The sequence below is a fragment of the Hemiscyllium ocellatum genome, chromosome 10 (genome assembly GCF_020745735.1).
Source record: "Hemiscyllium ocellatum isolate sHemOce1 chromosome 10, sHemOce1.pat.X.cur, whole genome shotgun sequence".
Classification (NCBI taxonomy): domain Eukaryota; kingdom Metazoa; phylum Chordata; class Chondrichthyes; order Orectolobiformes; family Hemiscylliidae; genus Hemiscyllium; species Hemiscyllium ocellatum.
Window position 1 is genome coordinate 49,306,757 of NC_083410.1, and position 25,302 is coordinate 49,332,058.

The 25,302-nt window shown below is 41.9% G+C and overlaps 1 protein-coding gene across 2 annotated transcripts in view; it reads left to right on the forward strand.

The window, feature by feature from the left end:
* The window catches only part of pacc1 (proton activated chloride channel 1), a 62,247-nt gene that overhangs the window by 16,423 nt on the left and 20,522 nt on the right, over nt 1-25,302 (forward strand). For both annotated transcript variants that reach the window (XR_009645118.1, XM_060831480.1), the window contains exons 4-7: nt 11,511-11,665; nt 19,332-19,474; nt 22,622-22,766; nt 24,807-24,914. Coding sequence is in view for 1 of the 2 variants with exons in the window: in XM_060831480.1 (XP_060687463.1) it covers nt 11,511-11,665; nt 19,332-19,474; nt 22,622-22,766; nt 24,807-24,914 (551 nt within the window). In the remaining variant the exon portion in view is untranslated. The remainder of the gene's footprint in view (nt 1-11,510; nt 11,666-19,331; nt 19,475-22,621; nt 22,767-24,806; nt 24,915-25,302) is intronic.

Here is a 25,302-nt window from a genome sequence, read left to right on the forward strand (position 1 = left end):
ACAGGAGTAGGGAGGTCATGTTGTGGCTGAACAGGACATTGGTTAGGCCACTGTTGGAATATTGCATGCAATTCTGGTCTCCTTCCTATCGGAAAGATGTTGTGAACCTTGAAAGGGTTCAGAAAAGATTTACAAGGATGTTGTCAGGGTTGGAGGATCTGAGCTACAGGGAGAGGCTGAACAGGCTGAGGCTGTTTTCCCTGGAGCGTTGGAGGCTGAGGGGGACCTTATAGAGGTTTACAAAATTTTGGGGGGCATGGATAGGATAAATAGACAAAATATTTTCCCTGGGGTCGAGGAGTCCAGAACTAGAGGGCATAGATTTAGGGAGAGAGGGGAAAGATATAAAAGAGACCTAAGGGGCTACTTTTTCACGCAGAGGGTGATACGTGTATGGAATGAGCTGCCAGAGGATGTGGTGGAGGTGGTACAATTGCAACATTTAAGATGCATTTGGATGGGTATATGAATAGTAAGGGTTTGGAAGGATATGGGCCGGGTGCTGGCAGGTGGGACTAGATTGGGTTGGGTTATCTGGTCGGCATGGACAGGTTGGACCGAAGGGTCTGCTTCCATGCTGTACATCTCTTTGACTCTAAACTGCCTCTGTCCACTTAGAGATGAGCAAAGTGCTGGCCTAGTTCGTGAATCCCACGTCCCATGAATGAATATAAGAAAAAAATACTCATTGAGTAATGAAAATGAAACAGATCAAGAGAGGGGCAATAAATATAGTGAGTTAGTTGCAGGTTCATCTGCAAGACCAGTCTCACGTTTGGATGGAAGATCCCCTTAGATGACTGGTGATGAAGTCTCACCTCTGAACAAGCAGAGGCAGATACATTATTCATCCCACATCCCAAAATAAAGTCAGAGGGTGAGGTAAATAATGTACCAAAATCAAAACTGTCTACTATCTTGAACTCTGCAATTTTTCAGCCTAAAATGTTTGATATGACTCCTGGTCAGCACCAAGTTTGTAACATCCCAGATGTTTATAGTCAGATTCAATCAGGTACTAACCCCTGCACGATCACAGCAAACATAATTCTATTATCTCACAAAGTCTCACGAAGGCTCTCTGACACATTGCTGGAGATGTGGAATATATAGCCAGCATCATCTTTGCAAATTGTGCCTCCTGGTGGTGCTATTGATGATAAACTCAACCGTCTACAAATTGATAGTGTTCTGGGCACTTTTTGGCAAAGTGGGAGTTACGATGAGTTTTTGATTGGAAGGTTTTTTTTGCTGCAAGGCCTAGTATGTTTTACCATATTTTACCAAATTCACCACAGTAACTGCCTTAATGGTGTCCCCCACATCTAATTCTAGCCCCATCTTATCTCACAGTGTTCTTAGAACAACTCGCCATTGCCAAGATATTCTGGAATGAAATGACATCCCTTGTGCCTGTGCCATCTTTCTGAGCCTGTTGTGTACCCTGTTGGAAGCCTCTGAGAATAGGCTATCTACTCCCTCTTGACTTGACTGAGGCCTGCTTGGCAAGTTTCCTGCCTTTGTGTCTGTATGGAACAACAAGTTTCTATCATATAACTCGCCATAGATCATGATACTCAGACTCATTCAAGGTTCTGCCCATGGTCATTATTTCTGATGCTAGGTTTTCATTCAGTTTGGTAATTGAATTAAATTGTCCTACTGCCACGATGGTATTTGAGGTCATGTTTTCCGTGTATAGTCTCCTGTGTCTTTTTCTATTCATTCATAGAATGTGGGTATTACTGGCTGGGCCAGCATTTGATACTCATTTCTAATTGCCCTCAAAGATGATACCCCATTGAACCACAGCAGTCCAGTACATCCAAAGTGTTGATAGGAAGGGAGTCCCAGGACATTGATTTAGTGTCAGTGAAGAAATGATGATATAATTCCAGGTCAGGATAATGTGTGGCTTGGTGGGGGAGTTGTAAGTGGTGGCCTTCCCGGCATCTGTGAGCTTATAGTTCTAAGTTGTGTAGGTCACGAGTTTAGAAGGTGCTGTTGAAGGAGAGTAAGTGATTACCTGTTGTGCATCTTCAAAAATGCTACGCACTGCTGTTTCTGTGCATTAGTGGGAGAGGAGTGAATGTCTAAGGCATTGGATGGGCTGCCAGTTGTTTGTTTTGTCCCGGATGGTGTTAAGCTGCTTGAGTGTTGTTGGAGCTGCTGCTCATCCAGCCATGAAGAAAATACTTTTGACCATCTTGTAGATGGGGAGTGAATACGTGAGTTACGTGTTGGGGAATTCCCAGTTTGTGACCTTCTTTTGTAGTCACAGTATACGTCTAGCCCAGTTAATTTCTGGTTAATGGTAACCTCCAGGATGTTAATAGTGGGAGTATCATAAATGGAAATACCATTGACAGTCAAGATGATCATTGATTGAAATTTGTGTGGTGCGAATGTTATTTTCTACATAATCCGCTGAAGTCTGGATGTTGTCCAGGTGTTGCTGCACATGGGATGGACTGCTTCAGTACCTTTTAATTTGCAAATTTTCCAAATTCTCTGAAGATTGTGCAATCATCAATGAAGAAACCCAAATCCTAGCTAATAGAAGGAAAGTCTTTGAAGCAGCTGAAGATTATTGGGTCTAGGACGTAACCTTGAGAAACCTCTTGAAAAGATGTCCTGGAACTGAGATGATTGACCTCCTCCAACCACAACCATGTTCCTTTGTGCTAGATATGACTCTAACCACTGGAGAGTTTTCTCCCTGATTCCCATTGACTCTAGTTTTGCTAGGATTCTATGATGGAATACTTTTGTCAAATGTGGCCTTGGTTTGAAGGGCAGCAACTCTTACCTCACCTCTGGTGTTCTGCACTTCTGTCCATGTTTGGACCAAAAGGATTGCAAACCCCTAACCTAACTTCTGTGTTCTTATTCATCAAGTTACTTGCTTTATAACTGAGGGAGCAGACAGGCATTGCTGCTTTGGAGGGGTACCTGCATCATTCATTATTAGTTCAAATAGATAAACCTTGTGGACCTTGTTTACTTTTGTACAGAATTAATACTTTTGTCACCAATTATGGTTACAACTGTACCATTAATTTCTCCTATAACTATTTAGCTGTGAAACTTCACATTAGGTTCATCACCAAAACTGATTATTTCCCCCATAGCCTCTTCCCTAATTCAGTTGAGATTACTGATGTTTAAAATATTTGAGTTTAATACCTTACCCTCTGACTTTGTCATTAGTTTCAAATATTCACTTTTGAGTGTGAAAATGAGTGTTTTTAAGGTGGTTCGACGTACTTTAAATTTGATGAATAATACTCCTTCAGTGCATTCCTAACGATGATTGTCAAAAATATTTGGCACCTGGACATTCATATTCCCATTGTTACTGAGATTATCTTTCTAAAATTACTCTCAAAAAAGTCATCTGTTAGATTATTGTAATTTTGCTTTAGTCATATTAATGTCTTAATTGCAGTTATACAGTTTCTGTTCAAGTTCACCCTGTTATATCCTACATACTGTCACTGACATCTCACTGTGACAAAAATAACCTTTCAGTGTAGTCTTGCATACATCAATATATTTCAGTCTGAGGCCTAAGTGCCTTCTGTGCAAATATCTTTATTAAAATATCCCATTTTTGGTAGTCTGACCCAACCATACTGCCATCTGTTTATATGGAGATGAGAAGGCCTGTCTTTATGTAAATGATGGTAAAATGCTGTTGGTTCCCACACAGTGTCTTTGAGGTTTAATTCTCACATCTGCCATTATTTCTCCTTTTTGTTTTTCACATGTTGTTTTGTCAAGTTTAAGAAATAACCCTCAGTGCAATTCCAAATGACAGGCAACAGGTGGGCAGCGAGATGGAATTACTGTAGTGCCTTTTTGTATAATTGGGGTTTTGATTTGCAAAAGTCAGCATTTTCAGTATTTGCTTTTTCACCTGCAATAAAAGTGAAATAGTTTTAATTATAGCTGTATCATAAGTTACCAGCAATTTTGTACGTTTTTCAAAAATAGGACTATACTTCAGTTTCAATTTCTGGGCCACTTTCAAATAGAGTCATAGAGACGTACAAGCACGGAAACAGACCCTTCGGTCCAACTTATCCATACTGACCAGATATCCCAACCCAATCTAGTCACACTTGCCAGCACCCGGCCCATATCCCTCCAATTCATAAACCTATTCATATGCCTTTTAAATGTTGTAATTATACCAGCCTCCATCAGTTCCTCTGGCAGCTCATTCCATACACGTACCACCCTCTGTGTGTAAAGATTGCTCCTTCGATCTCTTTCCCCTCTTACCCTAAACCTATGCCCTCTAGTTCTGGACTTGCCCACACCAGGAAAAAGATTTTGTCTATTTAACCTATCCATGCCCCTCATGATTTTATAAACCTCTATAAAGTCACCCCTCAGCCACCGACACTCCAGGGAAAACAGCCTCAGCTTGTTCAGCCTCTACTTATAGCTCAAATCCTCCAACATCCTTGTAAATCTTTTCTGAACCCTTTCAAGTTTCATAACCTCTTTCCGATAAGACGGAGGCCAGAATTGCATGCAGTATTCCAACAAATGATCAAATAGAGCAGATGAAAGCAATTCATGAATGCCAAGGGCAAATTGTTTGTGAAAATTTCAAGTGTTCAAATCCATTTTCAATCCCAACCTAATGAAAACCTGCCCAGCAACTTTGCAAAAGCTACTTGATCCAGAAATGCTGGCAACTCAAGGAGAGCCCTGATTATCGGTCCATGCCATGTGAAAGTCATTGGTAATATTAGTTTCTTCAGTGGTGAAATTTTATAAGAGAAGGCTGAAAGGGGTGGGGACAGATTCAGCAGAAGAATTCAAGGGGAGAACTTTAAAGGGTAAATGGAGAGAAACTTCCCATACCAAAGATGATATAAAGAAAAAACATTTTTTAATGCAGTGTATGGTTAGGATTTGGAAGGAACTGCCAAAGGGTGTGATGGAGGCAGATTCAGTGATGGCTTTCAGGAAAGTTTAGTTAGTTGTCTGAAGAGAGAAAATCAATGGAAAAAGTACTGAGGGATGGAACCAGCTGATACTCTCTTGCAGATATCTGCAATCTGGATTAGAGTAGTGCTGGAAAAGTACAGCAGTTCAGGCAGCATCCGAGGAGCAGGAAAATTGACGTTTCGGGCAAAAGCCCTTCATCAGAAATACAGTGCTTTTCCAGCACTACTCTAATCCAGATTGCAGATATCTGCAAGAGAGTATCAGCTGGTTCCATTCCTCAGTACTTTTTCCATTGATTTACTCTCTTCAGACAACTAACTAAACTTTCCTGAAAGCCATAACTGAATCTGCCTCCATCACACCCACGTCAATTTTCCTGCTCCTCGGATGCTGCCTGAACTGCTGTGCTTTTCCAGCACCACTCTAATCCAGAATCTGTTTTTACCTCATAGATATCTGCAATCATAAAGGCAAAGTTGCCATAGTCCGAGAGGACCATAGGCCTCCTGTCTCCTCAGGGAAAGACAACTTGTGATGGTTTAACTGAAGGTTCTCCACTTCACAGGCGAGGGGAGAGGTTGAGAAGGTGGAACTTTCAAAGTGACCTCAGTCGGTGCAGGAATTGAATACACACTGGTGATGTCATAATGCGTTGCAGGAACGCCATCCAGCCAACTGAGCTAACTGGCCTACCTCATTCTCTGCTTTGCTCCAGCCTGCCTTGACTATTTGACTTGCTCCTTTTCCCAACTGCACAAGCCTCAGACTGATCCTTTTCCTCCCAATCTCTATGGGTCACACCTCCCCCATTAAATTGCATTTATTTCAATGCAAAAGGCCTGATAGCAAAGGCAGATGAACTTGGGGCATGGTTGGAAACACAGGGCGGGTTATCATAGCTATTAAGGAGATGTGCCACAGGGATAGATGACTGGCAGCTTAACGTTCCAGAGTATAGAGGCTACAGCAAGGTTAGAAAGGGGGGCAAGAGAGGAGGGGTGTGGCATTTTTGATTGGGGATAGCATTACAGCTGTACTTAGAGATGATATTCAAGGAAATTCATCGAATGAAGTTTTATGGGTGGAATTGAGAAATAAGAAAGGGGCGATCACCATATTGAAAATGTACTATAGACAACCTCGCCAATAGTCAGGGGGAAATTAAGAAGCAAATATATAAGACAATCTCCGATATCTGTAAGACAAATAAGATGGTAATGGTAGTGAATTTTAACTTGTCAAGCATAGACTGAGACTCCCATAATGTTAGGGGATCAGATAAGGAAGAATTTAAGTGTGTACAAGAAAATTGTCTGATTCAGTATGTGGATGAACCTAAAACTTAACCTTCAGTTGGCAAATAATGTGGGGCAGGTGACTGAGGTATCATGGGTGGAGCACTTTGGGGCAACTGATCATAATTCTATTAGTTTTAATATAGTTATGGAAAAGGATAGGTCTGATTAGATTACTTACTGTGTGGAAACAGGCCCTCTGGCCCAACAAGTCCACACCAATCCTCCAAAGAGCAACCCTCCCAGACCCATTCCCCTACATTTACGCCTTCACTTAACACTACGGGCAATATTAACATGACCAATTCACCCAACCAACGCATTTTTGGACTGTGGGAGGAAACAAGATCACCCAGAGGAAATCCACGCAGATCCAGGGAGAATGTGCAAACTCCATACAGACAGTTGCCTGAGGTGGGAATTGAACCTGGGTCTCTGGCGTTGTGAAGTAGCAGTGCTAACCACTGTGCACCATGCCACCCGTAAAGTTAATGTTCTAAATCGGAGGAATCTATAAGTTAATGTTCTAAATTGGAGGAAGGCCAATTTTAACGGTATTAGTCAAGAACTTTCAAAAGTTGGTTGGGGACGGATATTCACAGATCGGGGAATGCTTGAAATTGGAGTTGTGGGTAGATAGGATAGTGAAGAACGTGTTTTGTATGTTTGCTTTTATTGTTCAAAGCATTGAGTATAGAGTTGGGAGGTCATATTGTGGCTGTATCGGACGTTGGTTTAGCCACTCATGGAATACTGCGTGCAATTCTGGTCTCCCTGCTATAGGAAGAATGTTGTGAAACTTGAAAGGGTTCAGAAAAACTTTACAAGAATGTTGCCAGGGTTGGAGGGCTTGAGCTACAGGGAAAGGCTAAATAGACTGGGGCTACTTTCCCTGGAGCATTGGAGGCTGAGAGGTGAGATGTTCATAAAATCTTGACGGGAATGGGTAGGGTAAATAGACAAGGGTTCAAAGTTTGGGAGAAGATTTGTAGCTTGCGTGCTCGTTGTTGTGGTTCTGTTCACCGAGCTGGGAATTTGTGTTGCAGACATTTTGTCCCCTCTGTAGGTGACATCCTCAGTGCTTGGGAGCCTCCTGTGAAGTGCTTCTGTGATCTTTCCTCTGGCATTTGTAGTGGTTTGAATCTGCCGCTTCTGGTTGTCAGTTCCAGCTGTCCGTTGCAGTGGTCGGTATTTTGGGTCCAGGTCGATGTGCTTATTGATTGAATCTGTGGATGACTGCCAGGCCTCTAGGAATTCCCTGGCTGTTCTCTGTTCGGCTTGTCCTGTAATAGTAGTGTTGTCCCAGTCGAATTCATGTTGTTTGTCATCTGCGTGTGTGGCTACTAAGGATAGCTGGTCATGTCGTTTCGTGGCTAGTTGGTGTTCATGGATACGGATCGTTAGCTGTCTTCCTGTTTGTCCTATGTAGTGTTTTGTGCAGTCCTTGCATGGGATTTTGTACACTACATTGTTTTTGCACAAAACACTACATAGGACAAACAGGAAGACAGCTAACGATCCGCATCCATGAACACCAACCAGCCACGAAACGACACGACCAGCTATCCTTAGTAGCCACACACGCAGATGACAAGCAACATGAATTTGACTGGGACAACACTACTATTATAGGACAAGCCAAACAGAGAACAGCCAGGGAATTCCTAGAGGCATGGCACTCATCCACAGATTCAATCAATAAGCACATCGACCTGGACCCAATATACCGACCACTGCAACGGACAGCTGGAACTGACAACCGGAAGCGACAGATTCAAACCACTACAAATGCCGGAGGAAAGATCACAGAAGCGCTTCACAGGAGGCGCCCAAGCACTGAGGATGTCACCTAGACAGGGGATGAAACGTCTGCAACACAAATTCCCAGCTCGGCGAACAAAACCACAACAGACAAGGGTTCTTCCCAAGGGTGGGGGAGTCCAAAACTAGATGGCATATGTTGAAGGTGAGAAAGGAAAGATTTAAAAGAAACCTGAGAGGCAACTTTTTCACACAGATGGTGGTGTGTGTATGGAGTGAGCTGCCAGAGGACGTGATGGAGGCTGGTACAATGACAACATTTAAAAGGCATCTGGATGGGTATATGAATAGGAAGGGTTTAGAGGGGTATGGGCCAAATGCTGGCAAATGAGACTAGATTAATTTAGGCTATCTGGTTGGCATGGACGGAAGGTTCTGTTTCCGTGCTGTACATCTCTGACCTCTGCTAAGGACATGAAAGGTGAATGGCCAGCTTGTTTCTGTGCTTTCTGATTAGTACTGAGGACTTTTGGGCTTAACTTTTAATTTTAAAAGAACCATGACATTCGAATTTTGCATTTTCATCAGACCATCCAGAACACTAGTCCAGCTTATTGGAATAGCACTGTGTGGAGTCTCCAATATAATCTTGGTCACAAAGCCTCTCCATCATAATCAGCGATCCACGACCTTGTCACTTCCAGATGTAATAATTAAAAACACTCTGGCCTACCTCGCATCTTCCTCCCCCATAAGCTCTCCAACAACTTTGCTGGACACATTCTATTCTGCACCAAACCTCACCCCTTCACTAAACAATGGCCTAGTCAACAAAAGTTTAACATTTTCATCCTCTGTTTAATTCCCACTACTGTATGCAAATCATACTATAACTACTAATGGTTGCCTCCCTCAGAACAGTACTGAAGAGAAAGGAACTGCATCATCACTAATTTGTTACCAACAATGAACATGAGAACCACTCTGCTATTGCTTCACATTGTGTTCTTTCTCACTAGCAAATGGACTGAGCTCAATGGAAAGATGTAACATTTGTACCGGTAACAAGAGACTTGTGTTGACTTTGCTCATTGACTCACTGATTTCTTAAGTGCATCCATGACATCTGGTGGCAGGAAATAATATTGCATGGTAAATGTGAACCCTGCCAAATGAAATCGTATGCAAAAGGAGGAGGACGTGCAGATTTACAGTACGTTTGCAAATATTCTGTCAGTGAAATTATTAATCGAATGCATTTTCCACTCAATGAGTTAAAAATCACACAACACCAGGTTATAGTCCAACAGGTTTAAATGGAAGCACGCTAGCTTTCGGAGCGATGTTCCTTCATCAGGTAATTGTGGAGGACTCAATCCTAACACAGAATTTATAGCAAAAAATTGGAGTGTGATGTAACTGAAATTATACATTGAAAAATTGATTGTCTGTTAAGCCTTTCATCTGTTAGAATACGGTGATAGTTTCACTTCTTTCATGTGTAAATCACAAAACTTTTTTTAAAAGTTGCATTCTCGGGTTAGCTGTTAACAATGGTGATAGCTAGACAATATGTAGCTATCACCATTGTTAACAGTTAACCCGAGAATGCATCTTTAAAAAAAGGGTTTTGTGATTTACAAATGAAAGAAGTGAAACTATCACCGTATTCTAACAGATGAAAGGCTTAACAGACAATCAATTTTTCAATGTATAATTTCAGTTACATCACACTGCAAATTTTTGCTATAAATTCTGTGTTAGGATTGAGCCCTCCACAATTACCTGATGAAGGAACATCGCTCTGAAAGCTAGCGTGCTTCCATTTAAACCTGTTGGACTATAACCTGGTGTTGTGTGATTTTTAACTTTGTGCACCCCAGTGCAACACCGACATCTCCAAATCATGTCCACGTAATGATATTGGTTAACGTTAATGCTGGTCAGGACCTTGAAGAAAAGTACTGTCCAAATCCTATGGAATCTTTTATACTCACCTACAAGGGCTGCTAGAATCTTGGCTTGACATCTCCTCTAAAAGATGGTAACTTGGCAATATCTCATTCCCTTGGAATAGCACTGTCGTAGCAGCCTCCATTATATTTCCAATAAGAATTGTAATTTGCTTTCTGTAATTCTTGATAAAATGTGATAATTAAAGAAGTCCTTTCCCCACTGTTCTAACAACCAACTCACCACTGCCATTCCACCTGCCAGAAATACTAGTGTTAGATTTTATTTTATTTGTGAATTGGAGAAAATTGTGCATCTGCTATTTATCATTACTTTGTAATGAAATGCATTTGAAAGTTGAAACCTATTCCACATTTGAAAGGCTGAACGTGGCAGTTGAGATAAAACATCAGCTGTAATCTAATTGAATGTTAGAACCGGCTCAAGAGTTCAAATCACCTGCTCTTATTTCCTATTTGTTACAATAAATTTGATTAAGTAGGAAATGTTACATCCCCATCTCCTTGCTAGTTTTCCACACTGATGATGAAATATTAATTTGTGTTTTAGAGTTTAGATTTCAAACTAGCAGCATATGTGTGTTGGTCTATTTTTGCAAAGAGGCTTAAGACTAACTAGGCCAGCCTTTCCTGAACCATGATCTAAACCAGTATATGCTTCCTGGAGTGTTGTTTTAAGTTTGTTAATAATGTGACAAGTTTATGATTGGAAAAAAAAACATCAAGCTGTTAGCTTAGCAGAAGCAAGGAAACATGTGTCTTTTTTCCATGGGATTTGAGCAGCTGAAATTGGGGTCAGCAATAAATATAACATTTTCACAAAAGGATGTTGTTCAGAGCTGTTCAGAGCTATAGGTTACCTCAGTGTAAGGCTTGTATTTTGTGAAAACTTCCAGCGCAGGTGCATTTGATTAAAAATCTGCAATGTTTGTTCAAAGTTGAGAACATGCAAAGTCTGAGTTGTGTATCCAAGGAAGAGGCTTCACAGCTCACAGGACCACGACTTTACAACAATGTACAGATTTGATAGGATTTAATTTGTCTGTGTCTTCGAGTACCTGTAAAGTGATGGTGTTGGGGCATAGTCAGGATTTTGTTTTACTATATGTTTGAATACATTTTAAGCTGTTTTATATGTAGATGTTTTGATTTGTATTATTTATGTTTATTTCTTTTGTGTAACAAACTTTATTGTTAAAACCAAATCTGCAGACTTGTGTGTTTCGTATTGTAGTGAAGGTCATGTTAAACTAGATAGATATCTGCCATGACAATTTCATTCTGGGATCTGGGTTGTCTAGTAGTAACATCAGATGGAATCATGACACAGTGTTAACCTTTTTATTTGAGAGGGTGGTGGGAGGTGGTGGTCAATTTACTTCTGGGCCTTTACATTTTATGTTCCCCAGTAAATTCCCTATGAGTTGGAAGGTGGTGCTGAACTGCATAGAGCATTTGAAATTTTAATCATTCTGGAATGATTAGTGAGCTGAATGTGTCTCAATCTATTTCACAGGAATAGCACTGTATCCTGGTGAGGCTGAACTCTTGAGCTGTAAGCACCATTATCATGATCATGTTGAATTTATGGCAAATCCAGGTCAACGAGGAGAAATAGCCTGCACTAAGGAATATGTCAGTTACGCAGACCCATACAGAAACAACACACTGGTAAATAATAGCTTCCATCTTTTGATTTAACTCTTTTGGAGTTACGATTATAGGCTCTCAATTGACCAATATCTATTTGTTGCACTGGAGATGAATCAATGCATTTTATCAAGTGCTCTTGTTGATTCTTTCTGTGATGGTTTAAATATGATATATCTTTTAGCAGCTGGAACATTTATAGTTACTAAATTTTAATTTTCTTACTGTGGGCTACAATTTTCAGCCAATATTTATGTAATTGTAAATATCTGAAACTTGTTTTAATGACACTCAAACGGAAAACAAAACATTGGACCAGGATATTTGAAGTGCTGATTGGCATGGCTCAACCTGTAATATTCAAGCATTTGGTGGTGCTCCTATTGACCAGTCTTATCTCAGGGATGGAAAGTCCCACCTTTGAATTGGAGTTGCAGATACAAACTTGAACACACAATCTAGTCTGAAGCTAAAGTGCAGTACTGCGAATGTCACAGAAATCCTAACTTTTGGGTGAGATGTTAAGTCAAAGCCCTGCAATATTGATCAATAGTTATTTCTCAACAACCATCATTGAACTGTATTTTACAATCGCCACCTTTTGTGACACCTTACTGGGTGCAAATTATTTGCCACATTTCCCAATATTAGAGCAGTGACTAAACTTCAATTACTTAAACCTCTCTATGCTGACTTCTTGCTGATTTGGGCAGTCATGTTACTGGGTCATTAACAATTTGGATTTATACAGTGGCTTTAACAAAGTAAAGTATTCCAAGGTACTTCATAGAAGTATTGTCACACACAGTGTGACACTGAATTACATGAACTATTAGTAAAGGTGACCAAAAGCTTGACCAAAGTGGTATATTTTAAGGAACAACTTAAAAAGAGACAGTGGTGGAGAGGTAAAAATAGTTCAATGAGGGAATTCCAGAGTTGAGGATCAATCACTGCTACCAGTAGTGGTGAGATGAAACCAGTATGTAAAACTGGCCAAAATTGTATGACAGCAAACACCATGAAGGGTTCTGGGATTGGAGAAGATTTCAGAGATAGGATAGGGCAAAGTAATGGAAGGATCGAAAATTAGGATGAATGGGTATTTTTAAAATTCAGGGATTGTCAAACAAGAACGCCTTGTAGTTTAACTGTCAGGACAGTGGAGAATATGGGACCTGGTGTCAATTTGATTATGGATTGCAAAAGCAGAGATGAGGGGGTTCAGCAACAGGTGTCCCTGAATCAGGGTCAAGAGTATTAGTGGGTAGTTTTACTCACAAAGCACAAAGTGCTTCATGCAAATAGAGTATAGAGTCATAGAGATGTACAGCATGGAAACAGACCCTTCGGTCCAACCCATCCATGCCGACCAGATATCCCAATCCAATCTAGTCCCACCTGCCAGCACACGACCCATATCCCTCCAAACTCTTCCTGCTCATATACCCATCCAAATGCCTCTTAATTGTTGCAATTGTACCAGCCTCCACCACATCCTCTGGCAGCTCATTCCATACACGTACCACCCTCTGCGTGAAAAAGTTGCCCCTTAGGTCTCTTTTATATCTTTCCCCTCTCACCCTAAACCGATGCCCTCTAGTTCTGGACTCCCCGACCCTAGGGAAAAGACTTTGCCTATTTATCCTATCCATGTCCCTCATAATTTTGTAAACCTCTATAAGGTCACCCCTCAGCCTCCGACGCTCCAGGGAAAACAGCCCCAGCCTGTTCAGCCTCTCCCGGTAACTCAGATCATCCTTGTAAATCCTTTCTGAACCCTTTCAAGTTTCAAAACATCTTTCCAATAGGAAGGAGACCAGAATTGCACGCAATATTCCAACAGTGGCCTAACCAATGTCCTGTACAGCCGCAACATGACCTCCCAATTCATGTACTCAATACTCTGACCAATAAAGGAAAGCATACCAAACGCCTTCTTCACTATCCTATCTACCTGCGACTCCACTTTCAAGGAGCTATGAACCTGCACTCCAAGGTCTTTTTGTTCAGCAAGAATTCCCTAGGACCTTACCATTAAGTGTATAAATCCTGCTAAGATTTGCTTTCCCAAAATTCAGCACCTTGCATTTATCTGAATTAAACTCCATCTGCCACTCCTCAGCCCATTGGCCCATCTGGTCAAGATCCTGTTGTAGTCTGAGGTAACCCTCTTCCCTGTCCACTACACCTCCAGTTTTTGTTGTCATCTGCAAACTTACTAACTGTACCTCTTATCCTCCCATCCAAATCATTTATGTAAATGATAAAAAGTAGAGGGCCCAGCACCAATCTTTGTGGCACTCCACTGGTCACAGGCCTCCAGTCTGAAAAACAACCCTCCACCACCACCCTCTGTCTTCTACCTTTGAGCCAGTTCTGTATCCAAATGGCTAGCTCTCCCTGTATTCCATGAGATCTAATCTTGCTAATCAGTCTCCCATGGGGAACCTTGTCGAATGCCTTACTGAAGTTGTTGTGGTTCTGTTCGCCGAGCTGGGAATTTGTGTTGCAGACGTTTCGTCCCCTGTCTAGGTGACATCCTCAGTGCTTGGGAGCCTCCTGTGAAGTGCTTCTGTGATGTTCTGTGGAGGTGCAGGTGAATTTGTGACGGATATGGAAGGATCCTTTGGGGCCTTGGAGAGAAGTAAGGGAGGAGGTGTGGGCACAAGTTTTGCATTTCTTGAGGTTGCAGGGGAAGGTGTCGGGAGTGGAACCGCAAGCACTCCCGGCACCTTTCCCTACAACCGCAAGCACTCCCGGCACCTTCCCCTGCAACCGCAAGACCCAACCTCCACTCCCGGCACCTTCCCCTGCAACTGCAAGAAATGCAAAACTTGCGCCCACACCTCCTCCCTTACTTCTCTCCAAGGCCCCAAAGGATCTTTCCATAACCACCACAAATTCACCTGCACCTCCACACACATCATCTATTGCATCTGCTGCACCCAATGTGGCCTCCTCTATATTGGGGAGACAGGCCGCCTACTTGCAGAACGTTTCAGAGAACACCTCTGGGGCACCCGGACCAACCAACCCAACCACCCCGTGGCTCAACACTTTAACTCCCCCTCCCACTCCACCAAGGACATGCAGGTACTTGGACTCCTCCATCGCCAGACCATAACAACACGACGGTTGGAAGAAGAGCGCCTCATCTTCCGCCTGGGAACCCTCCAACCACAAGGGATGAACTCAGATTTCTCCAGTTTCCTCATTTCCCCTCCCCCCACCTTGTCTCAGTCAAATCCCTCGAACTCAGCACCGCCTTTCTAACCTGCAATCTTCTTCCTGACCTCTCCGCCCCCACCCCACTCCGGCCTATCACCCTCACCTTGACCTCCTTCCACCTATCGCATCTCCATCACCCCTCCCCCAAGTCCCTCCTCCCTACCTTTTATCTTAGCCTGCTGGACACACTTTCCTCATTCTTGAAGAAGGGCTTATGCCCGAAACGTCGAATCTCCTGTTCCTTGGATGCTGCCTGACCTGCTGCGCTTTTCCAGCAACACATATTCAGCTCTGATCTCCAGCATCTGCAGACCTCACTTTCTCCTATAATAGTAGTGTAATATATAATATAATAAACACTACTACTAGACAGGGGACGAAACGTCTGCAACACAAATTCCCAGCTCGGCGAACAGAACCACAACAACGAACACCCGAGCTACAAATCTTCTCACAAGCCTTACTGAAGTCCATATAGATCACATCTACTGCTCTACCCTCATCAATCTTCTTTGCTACTTCATCAAAAAACTCAATCAAGTTTGTCTGACATGATTTCCCACACACAAAGCCATGTTGACTATCCCGAATCAGTCCTTGCCTTTCCAAATACATGTACATCCTGTCCCTCAGGATTCCCTCCAACAACTTGTCCACTACCGAGGTCAGGCTCACTGGTCTATAGTTCCCTGGCTTGTCCTTACCACCCTTCTTAAACAGTGGCACCACGTTAGCCAACCTCCAGTCTTCCGGCACCTCACCTGTGACTATCGATGGTAAAATATCTCAGCAAGAGGCCCAGCAAATCACTTCTCTAGCTTCCCACAGAGTTCTCGGGTACACCTGATTAGGTCCTGGGGATTTATCCACCTTTTAACCGTTTCAAGACATCCAGCACTTCCTCTCTGTAATCTGGACGTTTTGCAAGATGTCACCATCTATTTCCCTACAGTCTATATCTTCCATATCCTTTTCCGCAGTAAATACTGATGCAAAATATTCATTTAGTATCTCCCCCATTTTCTGTGGCTCCACACAAAGGCTGCCTTGCTGATCTTTGAGGGGCCCTATTCTCTCCCTAGTTACCCTTTTGTCCTTAAAATATTTGTAAAACCCCTTTGGATTCTCCTTAATTCTATTTGCCAAAGCTATCTCATGTCCCCGTTTTGCCCTCCTGATTTCCCTCTTAAGTATACTCCTACTACCTTTATACTCTTCTAAGGATTCACTCGATCTATCCTGTCTGTACCTGACATATGATTCCTTCATTTTCTTAACCAAACCCTCAATTTCTTTAGTCATCCAGCATTCGCTATAGTTACCAGCCTTCCATTTCACCCTGACAGGAATATACTTTCTCTGGATTCTTGTTATCTCATTTCTGAAGGCTTCCCATTTTCCAGCCATCCTTTTACCTGCGAACATCTGTCTCCAATCAGCTTTTGAAAATCGCATTCATTAGTTATATAATATGAGAAATGAAGGTTGTGGGATTATTCTTTTTCCAGCAGAGATATCATAGGGTGGTTTAACAGAGGTGCTTGACCAGCTCTACGTAATGAGGAGTACATTGGGTTCCAAGCAATCGATTCGTGTTAGTAGACTCTCTAGTCAGGGGCACAGACACTCAGTTCTGTGGCCAGTAGCGAAAAATCAGAATGGTGTGTTGCCTCCCTGCTACCAGGATCAAGGATGTCTCAGGGAGGGTGCAGAATGTTCTCAAAGGGGAGAGGGGCCAGCAGGAGGTCATTGTACACATTGGAACCAGCGACAAAGGGAGGGAAAAGGTGACATTCTGAAGGGAGAATATAGAGTTAAGCAGCAATTTAAAAAGAAGGACCTCAAGGGTACAAATATCTGGATTACTCCCGGTGCTATGAGCTAATGAGGGCAGGAATAGGACAATCAAGCAGGTTAATGCATGGCTGAAGAGCTGGTGTATGGGAGAAGGATTCACATTTTTGCATCATTGGAATCTCATCTGGGGTAGAGGTGACCTGTACAAGAAGGATGGATTGCACCTGAATTGGAAGGGGACTAATATACTTGCAGGAAGATTTGCTAGCGCTGCTTGGGAGGATTTAAACTAGTAAGGAGTGGGGGTGGGACCAGGCAGATAGTGAGGAAAGAGATCGATCTGAGACTGGTACAGTTGAGAAAAGTGAGTCAAACAGTCAGGGCAGGCAGGGACAAAGCATTTATTTCAATGCAAGAGGCCTAACAGGGAAGGCAGATGAACTCAGGGCATGGTTAGGAACATGGCACCGGGATATCATAGCAATTACAGAAACATGGCTCAGGGATGGACAGGAATGGCAGCTTAATGTGCCAAGAAAGAAATGCTATAGCATGGATAGAAAGGGAGTCAAGAGAGGAGGGGGAGTGGGGTTTTCAATAAGGGATAGCATTAAAACTGTACTGAGGGAGGATATTCCTGGAAATACATCCAGGGAAGTTATTTGGGTGGAACAGAGAAATAAGTAAAGGGATGATCATCTTATTAGGATTGTATTATAGACCCCGTAATAGTCAGCGGGAAATTGAGAAACAAATTTGTAAGGAGATTTCAGTTATCTATAAGAATGATAGGGTGGTTATGGTCGGGGATTTTAACTTTTCAAACATAGACTGGGATTGCCATAGTGTTAAGGGTTTAGATGAGAAGAATTTGTTAAGTGTGTACAAGACAATTTTTTGATTCAACATGTGGATGTACCTACTAGAGAAAATGCAAAACTTGACCGACTCTTGGGAAATAAGACAGGGCAGGTGACCGAGGTGTCAGTGGGGTAGCACTTTGGGGCCAGTGACCATAATTCTATTCGTTTTAAAATAGTGATGGAAAATGATGACCAAATCTAACAATTGAAATTCTAAATTGGAGAAAAGCTAATTTTGATGATATTGGGGCAAGACAAGAACTTTCAAAAGCTGATTGGGAGCAGATATTTGCAGGTAAAGGAACGGCTGAAAAATGGGAATCCTTCGGAAATGAGATAATGAGTGTCCGGAGACAGTATATTCCTGTCAGGGTGAAAGGAAAGGCTGATAGGTGTAGCAAATGCTGGATGACTAAAGAAATTGAGGGTTTGGTTAAGAAAAATAAGGAAGCGTATGTCAGGTACAGACAGGAGAGATCAAGTGAATCCTTAGAAGAGTATAAAGGCAGTAGGAGTATACTTATGAGGGAAATCAGGAGGGCAAAAAGGGGACACGAGATAGCTTTGGCAAATAGAGTTAAGGAGAATCCAAAGGGTTTTTACAAGTACATTAAGGACAAAAGGGTAACGAGGGAGAGAATAGAGCCCCGCAAAGATCAACAAGGCGGCCTTTGTGTGGAGCTGCAGGAAATAGGGGAGATACAAAATGAGTACTTTGCATCAGTGTTTACTGTCAACAAGGATGTGGAAGATACAGAGTGTGGGAAATAGATGGTGATAACTAGAAAAATGTCCATATTACAGAGGAGGAAGTGCTGGATATCTTGAAACGCATAAAGGTGATAAAAGCCCAGGACCTGATCAGGTGTACCCTAGAACTCTGTGGGAAGCTAGGGAAATGATTGCTGGACCCCTTGCAGAGATATTTGTATCATTGATAGTCACAGGTGAGGTGCCAGAAGACTGGAGGTTGGCAAACATGGTGCCATTATTTAAGAAAGGTGGTAAGGACAAGCCAGGGAATGATAGACCGGTGAGCCTGATGTCAGTGGTGGGCAAGTTGTTGGAGGGAATCCTGAGAGACAGGATGTACATGTATTTGGAAAGGCAAGGACTGATTAGGGATAGTCAACATGGCTTTGTACATGGGAAATCATGGGTATAAGCAAAGTAAATACAGGGCAGTGACGACAGAATGGGAGAATGGGAATAAATAAATAGCTTCTTCAAAGAACTGATGGACTGAATGTTATCGTGTGTAGTACGATCTTTTAGCTATTGAACATCATTTCTCTTGGCAGATCAAGTGCAGATGTTGACAAGATCTGAACAGGAGTTGTGTTTCAGTATTGTGAGTTTGTAATTCATGGCTTTCCACCTTCCATTAATTCCAATGCTGTAAGATTGTTCTGTTTCCAAATAATACATTTCTTGGATCACTGAGATATATTGCCAATAAATGGGAAGATTTGAAATATACTAGCAAGCCAGATGTTATCTGCTGTGTTCAAAAGTCTTTGTATTGCACTGAATGGTTTAAAATCTGAAGATAATCAAATCTTGGAGGGAACTGGCTTAGATTTGATACTGAATGTCCTCCGCTATGCTGTATTAATTTAATGATTTATTAAAATTGGAATGAATTCTGATTCCTGGCCCTTCCTCACTTATTAATTATTGTGAGTTTATTTCTCTGTTCCCAGTGATATCCAGGATATGCCGTGTCACTCTGTCAAGTTGTTTATTTTGGATAAACATTTCTTCTCACTATCAACATATTGCCTTTTTGATTATAGAAGTCAGCCCTGATTATCAGTGGACCTCAAGATGTGAGAAAGAAGGAGCTCGTGTTCCTGCAGTTCCACTTAAATGAAACCAAAGAACATTTTAGTGCAATCGACTATCTCTTATTTTCATCATTCAAAGAGTTTCAGGAGAGGTGAGAAGTTAGTATAAAGACCGACTGAGTCTTTCTAACGGGATGTGAACAGAGTTGATACTGTGTTGGAATCTGTTGATGTTAAGGGTCACTTTTCAAATGGACAAAAGAGTAACTAGGGAGACAATGGGGCCTTTAAAGATCAGCAAGGCCATGCATGTGGGGAACTGCAGTTGGTGGGTGAAATAATAAACAGTGTTGCATCATTTGCAAGAGTGTTTACTGTGGAGAATGATGTGGAAGTTAAAGGACTTGTGGAAATAAACAATAATATCTTGAATAGTGTACATATTAAGAGGAGGAGTTACTGGATATCTTAAAATGCATAAAGGTGGATAAATCCCTCGGACCTGATCAGGTGAACCCTAGAACTTTATGGGAAGCTAGGGAAGTGATTGCTGGGACTCTTGCTGAGATATCTGTATCATCAATAGCCATAGGTGAGGTGCCGGAAGACTGGACATTGGCCTGCACGGTGCCACTATATAAGAAAGGTTGTAAGGAAAAGCCAGGGAATTATAGACTGGTGAATCTGATGTCAGTGATGAGTAAATTATTGGAGGGGATTCTGAGGGACAGGATGTACATGTATTTGGAAGGCAAGGACTGATTAGGGATAGTCAACATGGCTTTGTGTGTGGGAAGTTGTGCCACATAAACTTGATTGAGTTTTTGAAGAAGTAACAAAGAGGGTTGATGAATGCAGAGCAGTGGACGTAGTCTATGTGGACTTCAGTAATGAATTCGACAAGATTCCTCATGGTAGACTGGTTAGCAAGGTTAGATCACATGGAACACAAGGAAAACTAGCTACTTGGATACAAGGTGCAAGACAGAGAATGGTGGTGGAGGGTTTCTTTTCAGACTGAAAGACTGTGACCAGTGGAGTGCCACAAGGATCAATGCTGGGTCCACTGCTTTTTGACATTTATATAAATGATTTGAATGTGAACATCCGACATATTGTTAGTAAATTTGCAGGTGACACCAAAATTTGTAGTGTAGTGGAGAGTGAAGGTTACCTCAGAGTACAATGGGACCTTGGTCAGGTGGGCAAATAGGACGAGGAGTGGCAGATGAAGTTTAATTTAGATAACTGTGAGATGCTGCATTTTCGAAAGACAATCCAGGGCAGGACTTAAACACTTAATGGTAAGGTCCTGGGGTATATTGCTGAACAGAGAGACCTTGGAGTGCAGGTTCATAGTTTCTTGAAAGCGGAGTCGCAGGTAGACAAGTAGTGAAGAAGGCATTTAGTATGCTTGCCTTCATTGATCAGTGCATTGAGTATACGAGTTGGGAGGTCATGTTGCAGCTGTACAGGATGTTAGTTAGGCCACTTTTTTGGAATATTTTGGAATATTGTGTTCAATTCTGTTCTGATGTTGTGAAACTTGAAAGATTCAGAGAAGATTTACAAGGTTTTGGAAGGTTTGTGTTATCAGGAGAGGATGAATAGACTGGAGTTATTTTCCCTAGAGCATTGGAGTCTGAGGGGTGACCTTACAGAAGTTTTCAAAGTTATGAAGGGCATGGATAGGATGAATAGCCATTGTCTTTTCCCCAGGGTGTGGGAGTCCAATACGAGAGGGCATAGGTTTATGATGAGAGGGGAAAGATTTAAAATGGACCTAAAGGGCAACTTTTTCATGCAGAGGGTGGTGTGTGTATGGAATGTGCTGCCAAAATAAGTGATGGAGGCTGGTACAATTGCAACATTTAAAAAGGCATCTAGATGGGTAGTTGAATAGGAAAGGTTTGGAGGAATATGGGCCAAATGCTGGCAGATGGGACTAGATTCATTTAGAATATATTGTTGCCTTGGACAAATTGGACTGAAAGGTTTGTTTCTTTGATGTACATCTCTATGACTGAATGAAATGGCTGAATCACCTGTGCATCAAAACATACCATCTTCCTGAAATGGAAACTCAATCAGGTACATTTTAATGCATTTCATCAACTTTAATTGTAAAATGTTACCAGTTACCAGAATACCATACAATGCAACAGTTTAGAATCAGCAAATGACAACCTTAAATACCTCCTTGTCACGTTTTATTAAAAGGTTGTGATTAATCTATCATGGAGCTTATATTTTAGTTATAAATTGATTTCTTTCTTTTCAACAATATTGAGTAGGGATATCAGCAGGTTTCAGAGAGTTAAACAGCATACACAGCACAGCAACAAGCCGTTTAGCTAAACTGGTCTATGCTTGTGTTTCTCCTCCACCCAGCCACTCCGTCCAATCCTGTCTGCATCACCTTCTGTTCCTTTATCTCCTTTGTACTTAATTAGATTACATTGATTCCGTACAGTGTGGAAACAGGCCCTTCGGCCCAACAAGTCCACACCGACCCTCCGAAGAGTAACCTACCCAGACCCATTTCCCTACCCAGACCCATTTCCCTCTGACTAATGCACCTAACACTATGGGCAATTTTGCATGGCCAATTCACCTGCCCTGCACATCTTTGTGACTGTGGGAGGAAACCGGAGCACCAGGAGGAAACCCACGCAGCCATGGGGAAAATGTGCAAACTCCACACAGACAGTCGCCTGATGCTGGACTTGAACCTGGGACCCTGGTGCTGTGAGGCAGCAGTGTTGACCACTGAGCCACCATGGCAGCTTCCTCAGAGAAACAGTTGAAAGGTTTTCAGTACTGCCGGTAATGCTGACAAGAGAAAATCTTTGAGTCTTGGGTTGCATTGTTTAAAATATTAGCTGACTTCTGGTTTTATGTTATGGGTACTGCAATGTCAGCTTCTTGGTGACCTAATTATTCTACCACATCTTAGCAGCAGCATAGTATGTTTTTTTTTGCCAAGTCATGTTGCATATTAAAAGTGACAAAGTTAAATTCTTCCACAACATAAATCAAAATAACAGAAATGCTGAAAATCTGACACTCAAAAGGAAATTACTGGAAGAACTCAACAGGCCTGACAGCAGCTGTGAGGAAAATAAGTCAATGTTTCAGGTTGTGACTTTGCATCAAAAATAAATTCTGATCACATTGCCAGACTAATACGCAAAGATGAACACTGGATGAATTCTGCTGTTCTATATTGTTTAAGTGTAAGGAGATAGAACTGTCTCATAAGCTGAACAGAGAGTATTATGTTGGCATTTGTCTTTCAGTTCTGATAAAGCACAATTCATGCAGGACTGTGAACGTTCCTATTCCATGTGGACATTTTCTGGAGGGTTTCGAACTTGGGTCAAAATGTCTCTGGTGAAAACGACGGAGGAAGATGGAAGTGAGTCGGTGGAATTCAGACAAGAGGTAATGAGGGCATTGGGACCATGACTTAATTAGACATGTCGAGTAGGAAAGTCTCAATCAGTATTGTAAGAATGCCATGGTATCATTGAATTATGCTCAAAGTTTTGCTATATCAAACAAATGAGAGTGATTTCTTGGTCATGTCAGTAAATGCCATTGCAGTTAACCTCCTTTCAGTTCAGAGTTGGCAGTTGTAATGCCATCTTTTGATGTTTTCCTATTTATGAATCAATTAAGCGAGTTGTCATTTTGTTTTATTTACTCGTGAGACCTCTGCATCACTGAGTGGAACAGCATTTATTGCCCATCCCCGATCGCTGTTGAGAAGGTGCTGTTGAGCTGTCTTCTTGAACTGCTGCAGCCCACATGCTGTTGGTTGCTTTGCAATGCCCTTAAGGTGGGAATTCCCAAATTTTGACCCAGTGACAATGAAGGAACAGTGCAATATTCCCAAGTGAGGGTGATGAGTGGTTTGGAGAGGAACTTGCAGGTGGTGATCTTCTCATAAATCTCCTGCCCATGTCTTTCTAGATGGAAGTGATCATGAGTTTTGAAAGTGCTGTCTACCTTAATAACTCATTTATAAATTGAGTTAAAATGATTGAAACTAAATCAAACGTGTTTCACATTTTATCACACTCGTGTTTTAAAATATCCTGCAACAACCGAATGACTACTGAGAGTTGATTATGCAGTTGTGGAGCATTGGGCAAGATCATGGTCCATGATTACTTATACGTTTGTAAAGTGGCCTTTCAGTCAAAACTGTTTAAGAACCTTTATCAGTTATGACACAGATTATATGAGCAGGGAGGTCATGTTGGAGCTGTACTGAACTTTGGTCAGTTCACAGCTGGAATACTGTGTGTAGTTCTGTTCATCACACAGTCGGAAGAATGTGATTGCGCTGGAGGGAGTATAGATTAGATTCACCAGAATGGTATCTAAGATGGAGCACTTCAGCTATGAAGGGAGCTTGATAAGCTTGGGTTGTTTACTTTGGAGGAGAGAAAGTTGAGAGAATCCGTCCCCACCTTATTGGAACGATGTGGAGACTTTGGAGATGATGCAATAGAGGTTTACCAGGATGTTGCCTGGATTGGAGTGAATTAGCTATAAGGAAAGATAGGACAAACTTGGATTGATTTTGCTAGAGAGCTGAAGGCTGCGGGGTGACCTGATAAAGGAATGAGAGGCATAGAGAAGGTGGATAGTCAGAGTCTTTTTTCCCGAGATGGAAAGGTCAAATCGTGGCGAGCATAGGCTTAAGGTGAGAGGAGAAAAGTTTAAAGGAAATGTGTGAAGAAAATTTTTTTTACACAGAGAGTAGTAGTTGCCTGGAGCACTCTGCCAGGGGAGGTGGTAGAAGCAGATACAATAGCAATATTTATGAGGCATCTCGACTGACACGTGCACTGTTCTACTATTCTATGTTTAACCATGGATCTAATCTAGGTGCTCATTTTAGAATGAGGTCTGAAACCAGAAGGAAGTGAGAGCATTAACAACTGAGCAAAGCTGACACCTGTGGAGTTCGTAAATAATGTGGGCGGCATGGTGGCTCAGTGGTTAGCACTGCTGCCTCATAGCACTAGGGTCCCAAGTTTGATTCTAGGCTTGGGCTACTGTCTGTGTGGAGTTTGCACATTCTCCCTGTGTCTGCGTGGGTTTCCTCCCACAGGTCAGGTGAATTGGCCATACTAAATTGCCCATAGCAATAGGTGTATTAGTCAGAGGGAAATGGGTCTGGAGGGTTACTCTTCGGAGGGTTACTCTTCGGAGGGTCAGTGTGGACTGGTTGGGCAGACGGGCCTGTTTCCACACTGTAGGGAATCTAATCTAATTGCAATGTTTATAACTTAAGATTCAGTTGTAACTTTGTACGCTCGTTACTTCGATTAGGCATCTGACATTGAGGTTGAATTCCAGTAAAACCAGTTGGATTAATGCTGTTCTACTTTAAATATGTTTTGAAACATCTGTGGGAATGGACATTCCTTTGATATTTGCTTCTAAACTATTTTCTAACTATTCACACAGTCTACTCTAGTGCGATATAATGACCACCGGCCTGTTTCTGAACAAACTGACCAATTGTTCTTTGCTGTATTTGAGTGGAAGGATCCTTTCATTCAGGAAGTCCGTGATGTAAGTGTTTTCATTGTTCTGTGCATTCCTTTGTATTTTAATTGGATTAATGTCCACTAAGAACAATATTGAGACCCTACAGCTTTCTAGAAAGTAAGGAATGCCTTGGACTGTTTATTGACCATCTCAAGTGGCATTGGCCATATTTCCTCCTTTTTAGTTAGCTTTGTATTTTTTAATATTAATTTCAAGTTATTTCCTCTTCATTATTGTGGAACAAACAAAATATGGTTAGCTGTAATGGTTTGTAGGAAACCAAGTTGGTCTAAATCCTTGTGACATGAGACTGTGATATTTGAAATGCAAATCTTCCACATTTGTGAAATCCCATCAATATATTTTCCAGTACTCTATAGAAAGTTAATTATTGCACACATCAAGTACAAAC